At 53.0% G+C, this 13,099-nt stretch overlaps 1 protein-coding gene across 1 annotated transcript in view; it reads left to right on the top strand.

The window, feature by feature from the left end:
* Nucleotides 1-13,099, top strand: part of DNAH2 (dynein axonemal heavy chain 2) — a 2,538,822-nt gene that overhangs the window by 2,178,165 nt on the left and 347,558 nt on the right. Inside the window, exons 68-69 of the mRNA XM_086946066.1 lie at nucleotides 12,378-12,526; nucleotides 12,926-12,992. Of these exons, the coding sequence (XP_086802192.1) occupies nucleotides 12,378-12,526; nucleotides 12,926-12,992 (216 nt within the window). The remainder of the gene's footprint in view (nucleotides 1-12,377; nucleotides 12,527-12,925; nucleotides 12,993-13,099) is intronic.

The following is a 13,099-nucleotide window of genomic DNA, read 5'->3' as shown; positions in this document are numbered from 1 at the left end:
CCTTCTCTACCTTGCACCCTCTCCTCTCTGCCTTGCGCCCTTTTCCTCTCTGCCTTGCACCCTTCTCCTCTCTGCCTTGCACCCTTCTCCCCTCTGCCTTGCACCCTTCTCCCCCTCCGCCTTTCACCCTTCTCTACCTTGCACCCTTCTCCCAACTGCCTTTGCACCCTTCTCTCTGCCTTGCACCCATCTCTTCTCTGCCTTGTACCCTTCTCCCCTCGGCCTTGCACCCTTCTCCTCTCTGCCTTGCACTCTTCTCCTCTCTGCCTTGCACCCTTCTCCCCTCTGCCTTGCAACCTTCTCTTCTCTGCCTTGCACCCTTCTCTTCTCTGCCTTGCACCCTTCTCCCCTCTGCCTTGCACCCTTCTCCCCCTCCGCTTTGCACCCTTCTCTACCTTGCACCCTTCTGCCCTCTGCCTTTGCACCAATCTCCCCTCTGCCTTGCCATTCTCCTCTCTGCCTTGCACCCTTCTCTTCTCTGCCTTGCACCCTTCTCCCCTCTGCCTTGCACCCTTCTCCCCCTCCGCCTTGCACCCTTCTCTACTTTGCACCCTTCTCCCCTCTGCCTTTGCACCAATCTCCCCTCTGCCTTGCACCCTTCTCCTCTCTGCCTTGCACCCTTCTCCTCTCTGCCTTGCACCCTTCTCTTCTCTGCCTTGTACCCTTCTCCACTCTGCCTTGCACCCTTCTCCTCTCTGCCTTGCACCCTTCTCCTCTCTGCCTTGCACCCTTCTCCTCGCTGTCTTGCACCATTCTCCTCTCTGCCTTGCACCCTTCTCCTCTCTGCCTTGCGCCTTTCTCCTCTCTGCCTTGCACCTTTCTCCTCTCTGCCTTGCACCTTTCTCCTCTCTGCCTTGCACCTTTCTCTTCTCTGCCTTGCACCTTTCTCTTCTCTGCCTTGCACCCTTCTCCCCTCTGCCTTTCAACCTTCTCCCCCTCCACCTTGCACCCTTCTCTACCTTGCACCCTACTCCTCTCTGCCTTGCACCCTTCTCCCCATCCGCCTTGCACCCTTCTCTACCTTGCACCCTTCTCCTCTCTGCCTTGCACCCTTCTCTTCTCTGCCTTGCACCCTTCTCTTCTCTGCCTTGCACCCTTCTCCCCTCTGCCTTGCACCCTTCTCCCCCTCCGCCTTGCACCCATCTTTACCTTGCACACTTCTCACCTCCGCCTTGCACCCTTCTCTACCGTGCACCCTTCTCCTCTCTGCTTTGCACCCTTCTCCCCTCTGCCCTGCACCCTTCTCCTCTCTGCTTTGCACCCTTCTCCCCTCTGCCTTGCACCCTTCTCGGCCACCCCCTTGCAACCTTCTCCCCTATGCCTTGCACCCTTCTCCCCTCTGCCTTGCAACCTTCTCCCCCTCCGCCTTGCACCCTTCTCTACCTTGCACCCTTCTCCTCTCTGCCTTGCACCCTTCTCCTCTCTGCCTTGCACCCTCCTTCTCTATGACTTGCACCCTTCTCTTCTCTTCCTTGCACCCTTCTCCCCTCTGCCTTGCACCCTTCTCCCCCTCCGCTTTGCCCCATTCTCTACCTTCCACCCTTCTCCCCTCTGCCTTTCACCCTTCTCTACCTTGCCCCCCTCTCCTCTCTGCTTTGCGCTATTCTCCCCTCTGCCTTCCACCCTTCTCGGCCACCCTCTTGCAGCCTTCTCCCCACTGCCTTCCACCCTTCTCGGCCTCCCTCTTGCACCCTTCCCACCCAATGGAGGGGGCTGCCACCTGGAACAATGGCACCATTTGAAAAGCATGAAGGACTAGGGCTGGCCCTGACTGGGCCCACAGCAGAAGCACTGGCAATCCGGGAGGGGGGGGGGGGGGGGCATTCCCCCTTCCCAGCGGACGCCCATGGTGGTGCGTTCTGACAAGAGTGCTTACCTGAGGGCCCCATGTTGCTGCCTCATCCCTTCTCATATGAGCATTGCCCTGGAGAATGCAGTCTCTGGTGCACCCACCCCATCCTTGTCCCTGTCTTTTCTCTTCTCTTGTGGGGTGGGCTTTGCTTATGGAGAGAGTAGAGTGGGGGCCTGCTCTGTGCTGCCTCAGAGGAGCAGTGGAGACTGCTGTCTCTGGGGCCCCCAACCCCACCCTTGTCCCTGGCCTGCTTCCGGCTCTGACTGAAGAGAAACAATGTTGATACTTTGTTTCTCTTCAGTTAGAGTTAGGGGGTGAGGGGCTCAGGCAGAGCAGACTGCGAGAGGCTTGCTTTAGGGCAAGCCTCTCTCACAGCTCTCAGAAGAGCTGATGGGGCCGGGGCCCCTTCATTAACTGAAGAGAGTAGGGCCCCCCTGCACTGCGGGGGCGTTTGTTACGCCCCTGTAGTTAGGGTTTTCCCCTATCTAAGCAAGGTATTGCATGTTGGATTTTCAGCACTATCCAGTACTGTCATCAATTGGCTGGGAAACCCCTCCAGGGAAAGGTTCATGCTCACTCTATGAGGGCAGTCTCTTCCTCTACGGCCCTATTTGCTGGGGTACCTATCTGGGATAACTGCAGAACGGCTACATGGAAGAGCATCCATACTTTTACCAGACATTACTACTTGGATTCTGCGACGTGCAGTGATCCTGCAGTGGGCCAAGCAGTCCTGAGCAACCTTTTTCATTAGTGTTGAGCGTTCCCTCTCATCCCTCCTTCCTTTTCTTTCCTAAATCCTAAAACATTCTTTGATAAATGTATGTAAGCTTTTTATGACCAAGACAACACGTGAGAAAAGAGGGCATCAGAATTCGTATATTTGATCGAAGTCGCCATCTCCTCATCTCAAACCATTTTCCCAGCGCATATCTATACTACTATTATAAAGGAAGAACTTTGAACCTTTGAGGCGGGTAAACTCGGGAACCACAGCGCCAATCCAAACACCTGATACATCGTCGTAATTGGCAGGGTCTGTAGATGGACATAGGCTATATAAAATTATAAAATATACGTTATTTAAAATATTTACCTAAAAAAAAAAGTAGTCCCTTGGAAGTAGCGCCGTCCGGCCGCGACGTGCGTGCTGACATCAGGAGCCAGAGAGGAGCGGCGTACGCGAGGAGGAGCGGCGGACATTAGCTAGGGGAGGAGCGGCGGACAGGCGGGGAGGAGTGGCGGACAGGCGGCGAGGAGCGGCGGACAGGCGGGGAGGAGCGGTGAGCTGCAGATGAGGTAGGTGAAATATAAAAGCTACAGGCGGGGAGGAGCGGTGAGCTTAGGTGAAATACAGGCGGGGAGGAGCGGTGAGCATAGGTGAAATACAGGCGGGGAGGAGCGGTGAGCGTAGGTGAAATACAGGCGGGGAGGAGCGGTGAGCATTAAATAAAGCAAAAGAGGTAGCAAACGGCAAAAGTGAGTGCATTACAAAAGTGAGAATCGTGAGCAACAACATACAAGAGGTAACAAACGGTGCATTACTTGAGGAAAAAGTGGCAGGGAGGAGCGGTGAGCGTAGGTGAAATACAGGCGGGGAGGAGCGGTGAGCATTAAATGAAGCAAAAGAGGTAGCAAACCGTGCATTACAAAAGTGAGTGCATTACAAAAGTGAGTGCATAACAAAAGTGAGAATCGTGAGCCAACAAAATACAAGAGCTAGCAAACGATGCATTACATGAGGAAAAAGTGACGTATGCAGGTTCCAAAAGCGTACAAACGAAACAGAGGTATAATACTGCAATATATGAGGGAAGGCTCCGGGGGACCCACGGACATTACAAAAGTGAGTGCATTACAAAAGTGAGAATCGTGAGCCAACAAAATACAAGAGCTAGCAAACGGTGCATTACATAAGGAAAAAGTGACGTGTGCAGGTTACAAAAACGTACAAAGGAAACATAGAGGTATAATACTGCAATATATGAAGGAAGGATCCGGGGGACCCACGGATAACGTAGGGGCGGGCGGGGGCCCTGAAGCCTGATTGCTCCCGGACAAGGTCACTGTATATAGCTGCTGTTCACATGGAATTATTTTGATAATGGTCGACTTGTACAAACTGTGGAAACCTTGTGTTCGAGGCATGTGGGCTGCTGAATTCATATCTGTGCATAGTCCGCCACCTAGTGTTGGGTCCGGATGATTGCACATTGTTGTCCTGGAAGAGTCTTCGAAGTATCACGAGATAGGTGGCTCCTCCCCTGGACTACAGTGCGCATGGGCATCGCCTCCATCCCCAGATTGTTTTTTTCCGCCATTGGGTTCGGATGTGTTTCGGTTCCCTCTGTCGGAACCGATAGTTGTTCTACTTTTTACTTGAGACCAAAAGGTCTTTAGGCTGGGCGTCGGTATAGTTGCGTTCGGGTTTCTTACTGACTCTCAGCTCCTATCTCTTGCTGCCCTTCCACGTGCTTTCGACGCGGACGGGCCTACACTACACCTTTTGCTATGGAGCGGACTCCATTCAAGAAGTGTCCACTGTGTCATTCTAAATATTCGCACCTCGACGTGCACCCCGTGTGCAATACATGCTTGTCACCGGATCACCGTGAAGACACCTGCATGGCGTGTTCGAAATTTAGAAGTAAGAAGACTTTAAAGATTCGCCGAGCTAATCGGCTTCAGGCTCAATTGTCGGCTTCGGCACCCCCACCCGATGACATCTTCCAGGAATCGGTCGAGGGAGAAGACGACGTACAAGGGTCGGACCCTGGCCCCGCGTCCGAGGAAGAGACCTACGACGCGGATGAGGAGGCCTGCGACGAAGCCTCCGACGAGGTAGGGGACGACGATCTGGCTTGTGCCACGATGGGTGATAGCTCGGAGGAAGAGCATCCCCAACCAGACTCTGGGGTTACTCCCCATCATACGGCCCAGGTCGAGGGATCGCCTTCGGGCCTTACCCAAGATCTAACTATGAGTCCTACGTCCCCGCCTCCGGGCCCGGTCACGGACATTTCTAAGAAGAAACCGAAAGTGAAGCCAACTGGTCTCGCACCCTCGGATGCGAAACCGAAACCGAAAGTGGCGTTGGTGAAGAAGGTTCTGGAGGCGTCAACTTCCACGAAACCCAAAATGGCCGACTTGAAGAGCCACGCCAAAATGGCCGACCAGAAGAGCCGCGCCAAAGTGGCCGACCCGAAGACCTCTGGGTCGGCACCGAAGGTGAAGGCTTCCGACGCGGCTGCGTCGGCACCGAAAGGGGTCGCGGACCCGAAGACGGCTTCGAAGAAGCGTCACGCCGACGGTGCGCCAGGCCATGGGGCGTCGGCACCGAAGAAGAGGCCTACCGGCGACCGGGCTCTCGGAGACGAAGAGTCGCTCGAGACAGTTCAGCCCTCGGCATCCCTTACAAAGAAGGTGGGAGAATCTTCCTCGATGGCCGCCTTCCTCGAGACGAACGGATCCCTCGACCCCTCACAGTCCGGCTTCCGAGCCAAACACAGCACCGAGACCGCCCTCATCGCCGCCACCGATGACATCCGAGCCCTGATGGACAATGGAGAAACAGCGGCCCTCATCCTCCTAGACCTCTCCGCGGCATTCGACACGGTCTGCCACCGCACCCTAATACGGCGCCTCAGCAACATCGGAATCCAGGACAAGGCGCTGGAATGGATCATCTCCTTCCTCGACGGAAGAACACAGCGAGTCCGCCTACCACCGTACAAGTCAGAGGCCTCCGAAGTCATCTGCGGCGTCCCCCAAGGATCATCCCTGAGCCCCACCCTCTTCAACGTATACATGAGCCCCCTCGCGGCCATCGTACGCAAACACCACCTCAGCATCATCTCCTACGCCGACGACACCCAGCTGATCCTCTCCCTGACCAACAACCCCGCCGCCGCCAGAGCCAACCTACACGAAGGGATGAAAGAGGTAGCCGAGTGGATGACGACCAGCCGCCTGAAACTGAACTCGGACAAGACGGAGGTCCTCATCCTGGGCTCCTCTCCCTCCGCCTGGGACGACTCCTGGTGGCCTCCCGCCCTGGGCACCGCACCCGAACCGACAGACCATGCACGTAACCTGGGCTTCATCCTGGACTCCTCCCTCTCCATGACCAGGCAAGTCAACAGCGTCTCCTCGGCGTGCTTCAACATCCTACGCATGCTACGGAAGATCTTCTGGTGGATCCCCACAGAGACCAGGAAGACCGTCACCCAGGCCCTCGTCACCAGCCGACTGGACTACGGCAACGCCCTCTACGCCGGGACCACCGCCAAGCTCCAGAAGAGACTCCAGCGGATCCAAAACGCCTCAGCCAGACTCATCCTCGACATCCCACGATCCAGCCACATCTCAGGACATCTGAGAGACCTTCACTGGCTCCCCATCAACAAGAGAATCACCTTCCGCCTCCTCACCCACGCACACAAAGCCCTACACGACCAAGGCCCGAGCTACCTCAACAGCCGAGTCAACTTCTACGCTCCCAAACGCCACCTCCGATCAGCCAACCACGCCCTCGCCGCCGTCCCCCGCATCCGAAGAGCAACCACAGGAGGAAGGTCCTTCTCCTACCTGGCCGCCAAGACCTGGAACTCCCTCCCGTCCGACCTGCGCCTGACCCAAGACCACCTCTCCTTCAGGAAGAAGCTGAAGACCTGGCTGTTCGAGCAGTAGCAGCACCCCCCCCCCCCCAGCGCCTTGAGACCCTACGGGTATGTAGCGCGCTTTATAAGTGTCACTGATTGATTGATTGATTGATTGAGAATCCTTAAAGCGGATCCAACAGTCCACTGTGGTTCCCAGCCAGGACACTGTCGTGCCTAGGCCCACGCCGAAGCCTGCCAAGGAACAAACGCCCATCCGTTTTACCCTTCCTCCCAAGTCGGCGCCGAAGGCCTTCGCGCCTAAGCAGAGCGGACACTCTCAGGAAGTATTGACGCCGAAGGCTGCCTTGGTGGTGTCGAAGCTTCGGCTACAGCCGCTTGCGGTGGAGGAACGTCGTGAGGTGATCATCGACGCCAACACCGGAAAATTGTCGCTCCTCAAACGAAAGATTACGTCGGAGCCGGCCTTGGAACCTTTTAGGATTCCACTCAAGAACAAAAGGTACTCTGCGGACTCTTCGGCTCTGATGGAACCTCTGTCTCCACAAGCCCTGGAACACTCGCCGGCCCATTCCCCCGTGCCTGATGTGGACGAGGAAGAGGCCGAGTACAACTATCCTGCGTACTCGGATCCGGAGGAGGAGCAGGTGCCCTGGACAGCAGGAGGCGACACAGACGACCCGCAGTCGGGGCAGGACACTCAACTTTTCGCCGCAAAGACGTCCCCGACAGAGGACTCGGCGGCATTCAATGCATTAATAGAGAGAGCTGCAGCGAACCATGACGTCGAACTGCACTCAGACCCCGTGGATGCAGACTTCTTGGTCGACACCTTCTCGGTAGCCGAAAAACAAGTCAAGACACTACCGATGCTGAAAGGGGTGCTGAAGCATGCACAGGAGGTGTTCAAGGAGCCCACCCGGGCGCGGGTGGTCAATCCTCGCATCGACAGGAAATATAAAGCGGCGCCCACTGATCCCACGTATATTAAGGGACACTTGCCATTGGACTCCCTGGTGGTTTCCAACGCTCGAAAGAGGGCGAATTCGCAGACTACTGGTGACGCTCCTCCCCCGGACAAAGAGTCCAAGATCTTTGAGGCATCAGGCAAACGCATTGCTGCACAGGCAGCGAACATCTGGAGGATCTCTAACACTCAAGCCCTGCTTGCACGTTATGATAGGGCCCATTATGACACATTAGAGGCCATCCTACAACACTTGCCTGACCAATATAAGGAGGCGGGGGAGATGCTCATTCAGGAGGGTAAACTCATTACAAATGCATCCATCAAATGTGCCCTAGATGTGGCAGATACTGCCTCCAGGGCTATCAATACAAGTGTGTTACTTAGACGTCATGCCTGGCTTCGAATTTCGGGGTTCAAACCCGACATACAAACCACAATATTGGGTCAAACAGTGAATCCTGACCATCTGTTCGGCCCTGAGGTGGATGCCTCCCTAGAAAAGATGAAAAAAGATACTGAAACTGCCAAATCTATGGGGGCTTTACAAAGTCAGCAGTTTCGGGGTGGTTCCTTTCGCCGCTCCAATTCAAGAGGCACCTCGAGGGGACAGGCATCCCAATCCACACAATACTACAAGGGTAACACCCAGTCCTCGTATAACAACAACAAGGGCAGGGGTGGCTACAGAGGCAACAATATCAAAGGCAGGGGACGTGGAAACAATGCATCCAGGTCCACCACCACCAACAAGCAGTGACGTCTTGTCACTTCCCCCCGATCACACGACACCTGTTGGGGGGAGACTCCAGCAGTTCCTGCCGGCGTGGAGGTCCATCACCATGGACAGGTGGGTGAGGTCTCTTATCCAGTACGGGTACTGTCTAGAACTTACGTCCATTCCACCGGACATACCGCCAAGAAGCCGTGCTATGTCCGATGAGCACTTGACCTTGTTGCAGCAAGAAGTTCTGGTCATGCTGCAAAAAGGGGCAATAGAGCTCGTTCCATTGCAAGAACGGGGAACGGGGGTTTACTCCCTGTACTTTCTGATCCCCAAAAAGGACGGATCACTCAGACCGATCCTGGACCTCAGGCCCCTGAACTGGTACATCAACTCGGAGCACTTCCATATGCTCACATTGCAGCAGGTACTTCCCCTGCTTCAACAGGGGGACTTCCTAGCAACGCTGGATCTGAAGGATGCCTATTTTCATATTCCCCTGCATCCTTCCCACAGAAAGTATCTCAGATTCAAGATCTTAGACCAGCATTACCAGTTCAGAGTCCTGCCGTTCGGGGTCACCACGGCACCGAGAGTATTTACAAAGTGCCTAGCGACTGTGGCGGCGCATCTCCGTCGCCAGCACGTCCATGTCTTTCCATACCTAGACGACTGGCTTATTCAGGCAAAGACGGAACAGCAGTGCGTAGACCACGTGTCACGCACCATTCACCTCCTGCACGATCTGGGATTCTCTCTGAACTACCCGAAGTCCCATCTCCAGCCCGCCCACGTGCGACAGTATCTGGGCGCGACGATCGACACTCTGGCAGCCACTGCGCAGCCGAATTCAGTGAGAATCGCCAGTATCCAGGCGCTGATCCTACGATTCAGACCCCAACACTCGCTTCCAGCGAGGGTGTTCATGCAGTTGATAGGCATGATGGCCTCCTGCATCTCCATTGTCCCGCACGCGAGACTACATATGCGTCCGCTTCAGGAGTGCCTTGCACGTCAGTGGACTCAGGCTCATGGGCAACTGACAGACCTAGTGTTGGTGAGCGGTCGGGCGTACAACTCTCTGCATTGGTGGAATCCACAAAACCTTTGCAAGGGCCGACCATTCCAAGAGCCTGTCCCACAGATCATCCTGACGACGGACGCCTCTCTCCAGGGATGGGGAGCGCATGTACTCCACTACACTGTGCAGGGACTATGGACACTTCAGCAAAGGAAGATGCACATCAATGTGTTGGAACTGATGGCAATCTTCATGGCCTTAAAGGCGTTCAAAGTACATCTGTGCAACAAGGTCGTGTTGATCCGGACGGACAACATGACGGCAATGTACTACATCCAGAAGCAGGGAGGTACACACTCTCCACAGCTGTCTCATCTGGCTCAGAGCATGTGGAAGTGGGCCATTCAGAGGAACATCTTCCTCATGGCAGAGCATCTCCCGGGCAAGGACAATCAAATGGCGGATCTGCTCAGCAGACACAGCCATCAGATGCACGAGTGGGAGATACATCCATCAGTACTCCAACCGTACTTCCAAAAGTGGGGTCATCCAGAGATAGACCTGTTCGCCACAAAGGAGAACGCAAAATGCCAAAGCTTCGCCGCCAGGTTCCCACACCCCCAATCACAGGGCAATGCGATGTGGATGAACTGGTCAGGCAGATTTGCGTACGCTTTTCCCCCAGCACCTCTGATACCGCTGGTGGCACGCAAGCTCAGGCAACACTCGATGACGCTCATCCTGGTTGCTCCAACGTGGGCTCGCCAACCATGGTACACCACGTTTCTGGAACTCTCCGTGGTACCGCATCAAAGGCTTCATCTCACTCCCAGCCTTCTGACGCAGAGCCATGGCGACATTCAGCACCCAGATCCGCAACAGCTCAACCTGGCGATCTGGCTCCTGAAGTCCTAGAGTTTGGCTACCTCAATCTTCCTCCCGATTGCATGGACATCATTCGGGAGGCAAGGAAGCCCACTACTAGAGCTTGTTATGCAGCTAAATGGAAGAGGTTTGTCATCTACTGTGTGGACCACAGCATTGACCCGCTAGATGCTTCCATTCAGAACATCATATGTTACCTCTTTCACCTGTATCGATGTAATCTAGCGTACTCTTCCATCCGCATTCACCTGTCTGCTATGGCAGCATACCTCCAGAATAGGCAGCACCTGTCTCTCTTTAAGGTCCCTGCTATCAAGGCTTTTCTGGAAGGACTCAAAAGGGTCATTCCACCAAGGACTCCACCAGCTCCAGAATGGAACCTCAATGTGGTTCTTACAAGGCTGATGGGTCCTCCCTTTGAGCCACTGCACTCTTGTGAACTCCAGTTTTTGACTTGGAAGGTTGCGTTCTTAGTAGCAATTACATCGCTACGGAGGGTAAGCGAGCTGCAGGCGCTCACCATCCAAGAACCTTTCTTCCAAGTACATGCTAACAGGGTGGTGCTCCGCACTAACCCTAAATTCTTACCCAAAGTGGTCTCACAGTTCCACATGAACCAAACAATTGAATTGCCGGTGTTTTTCCAAAACCCAGAGACGCTGGCAGAGCGTATGCTCCACACTCTTGATGTGAAAAGGGCCTTGATGTACTATGTGGACAGGACAAAAGATTTCCGCAAAACCAAACAACTCTTTGTTGCTTTTGCCACACAACACAAGGGAAACGCAATCTCCAAAGCGGGGATTGCTAGATGGATAGTAAAGTGCATTCAGATCTGTTATGCTAAAGCTAAGCGCACTCTCACTATCCCACCAAGGGCCCACTCCACTAGGAAGTTGGGGGCCTCTATGGCCTTCCTAGGTAACATTCCCTTAGAAGACATCTGTAGAGCAGCCACATGGTCTACCACACATACTTTCACTAAGCACTACTGTGTAGACGTGCATTCCAAACAGCAGGCAGCTGTTGGTCAGGCTGTTCTAAAAACGCTTTTTCAAACTGCTGCAGCTGGCACGGGCGGCCGCCGCTAATGGAGGGACTGCTATGTATTCTATGCACAGATATGAATTCAGCAGCCCACATGCCTCGAACTGCAAATGCTACTTACCAGTATGCATCTGTTCTTGGCATGTAGGGCTGCTGACATTCATATCGCCCACCCTCCTCCCCGGCGCCTGTAGCAGCTGCAGTATTCATTTACACATATGCTCATAGCATGGTCATCACTCACTTTCTTCACTCCATCTCTGCCAATGGCTAAAAACAATCTGGGGATGGAGGCGATGCCCATGCGCACTGTAGTCCAGGGGAGGAGCCACCTATCTCGTGATACTTCGAAGACTCTTCCAGGACAACAATGTGCAATCATCCGGACCCAACACTAGGTGGCGGACTATGCACAGATATGAATGTCAGCAGCCCTACATGCCAAGAACAGATGCATACTGGTAAGTAGCATTTGCAATATAATATTCACATTGTCACTTAGGTTTAGGTTCCCGTTTTCACTTGGGACACTATGCACAAATGTTGTTTTGATTTACAATGTTTACTTCTAATTTTATTTAAAAATCCATAAAATATGCTACACTGAAATCGTTGTGTTAGTGGTTCCTTCGCCCTCTGCCATTACCTAACCCTCTATATTGCGATTGTGTTTGTGTATCATAACTTCAATATATATTATTCCACATGAACCACTGTCTTTCCTATATATGGTTATTTGAAGTCAAGCGCTGAATAAAATAAGCACAAAATTAGCACAGTCTTGTATTCCACGAATATATGTGTGCATGCCTTTACCATGAAGATGTAATTATTATACAGATAATTATAAACTCTATATATATATATATATCCATATACATGGTTTATACCTACCTGTAAAGTACTTAAATTTCAATTTAAAACCTTAACCTAGCATATGCCTTTGTCATTCATGCCCTTACAACAAAATGTGTTGTAAAGGCATGCATGGTAAAGACATATGCATGGTAAAATCCTTTGTGCTAACGAATGGTAATGGTAGCCGTGTTGTAACGCCCGCGTTGTAAAGGCATGCGTTGTTCATTCATACATCCGTATTTGGTTCCTGAATTAGTGGTGGTCATTGTGTATTTCCTTTAGGCATGTCTAATAGCTCTCTGAATCTGAAACTTGCCTCATTATGAGTGTGACTGCACTACAGAAGTAGAATGCTTCCCACCCACAGTAGGGTAACCGTGCCTGTATTATTTTGACCCTTTCAGCTTCTTGAATTCACGGTGCCATACTCGCCGCACTTCTCGTTTGCCTTCTTTCTCGCCAAGCCAACCAATGTACGCGACTGGAACATTCAGGGGCTGCCATCAGATGCCTTCTCCACTGAAAATGGTGTTATTGTCACGCGTGGGCACCGGTAAGAGCAACTAGAGTGTTATGTCCATTGTAGGTTGCATTTTAACAAGGAGGGAGTTGGTAGACAATTTCTTTGTTTAAGTATAATATTTTATCCCTTGGAACAAGCAGGGCACACTGCCTTATGGATACTGACTACTATGCAAAACCCAGGACAGACTACATCTTTTACATTGACTAGGTTTCCCCCTGTGCCCCAATCTCATCCATAACACACGTGCACAGCCTCGTTCACCTCACCCACGTCATGAGTCTGAAGGCCAGCTCAGATTTGCCTTGGCAAATGCTGCCATAAGGTTTGATGTGGAAAGACATGCAGAGATGGGAACGTGCTGAGAGTCTGCAAATGGTGTTTTTCACTTTGTTTATGTCTCCATTTCACACTTTGTTTGCTTTGTAGGTGGCCGCTTATGATAGATCCTCAAGGACAGGCTACGAAGTGGATCAAAAACATGGAGGCAACTGCGGTAAGCAGCAAGTGTTTAAAGCACACTATATCAAGCCACCCTACGTATGGTTACGGTCTGCATCAGTAGCCAACTTTACTGGTGACAGCCTGCCACCACAACCAGAC

This window comes from Lissotriton vulgaris, chromosome 12 (genome assembly GCF_964263255.1).
Source record: "Lissotriton vulgaris chromosome 12, aLisVul1.2, whole genome shotgun sequence".
NCBI classification, from domain to species: domain Eukaryota; kingdom Metazoa; phylum Chordata; class Amphibia; order Caudata; family Salamandridae; genus Lissotriton; species Lissotriton vulgaris.
Note: the sequence above shows the minus strand (reverse complement) of the source record. Positions and strands in the feature narration are given on the sequence as shown.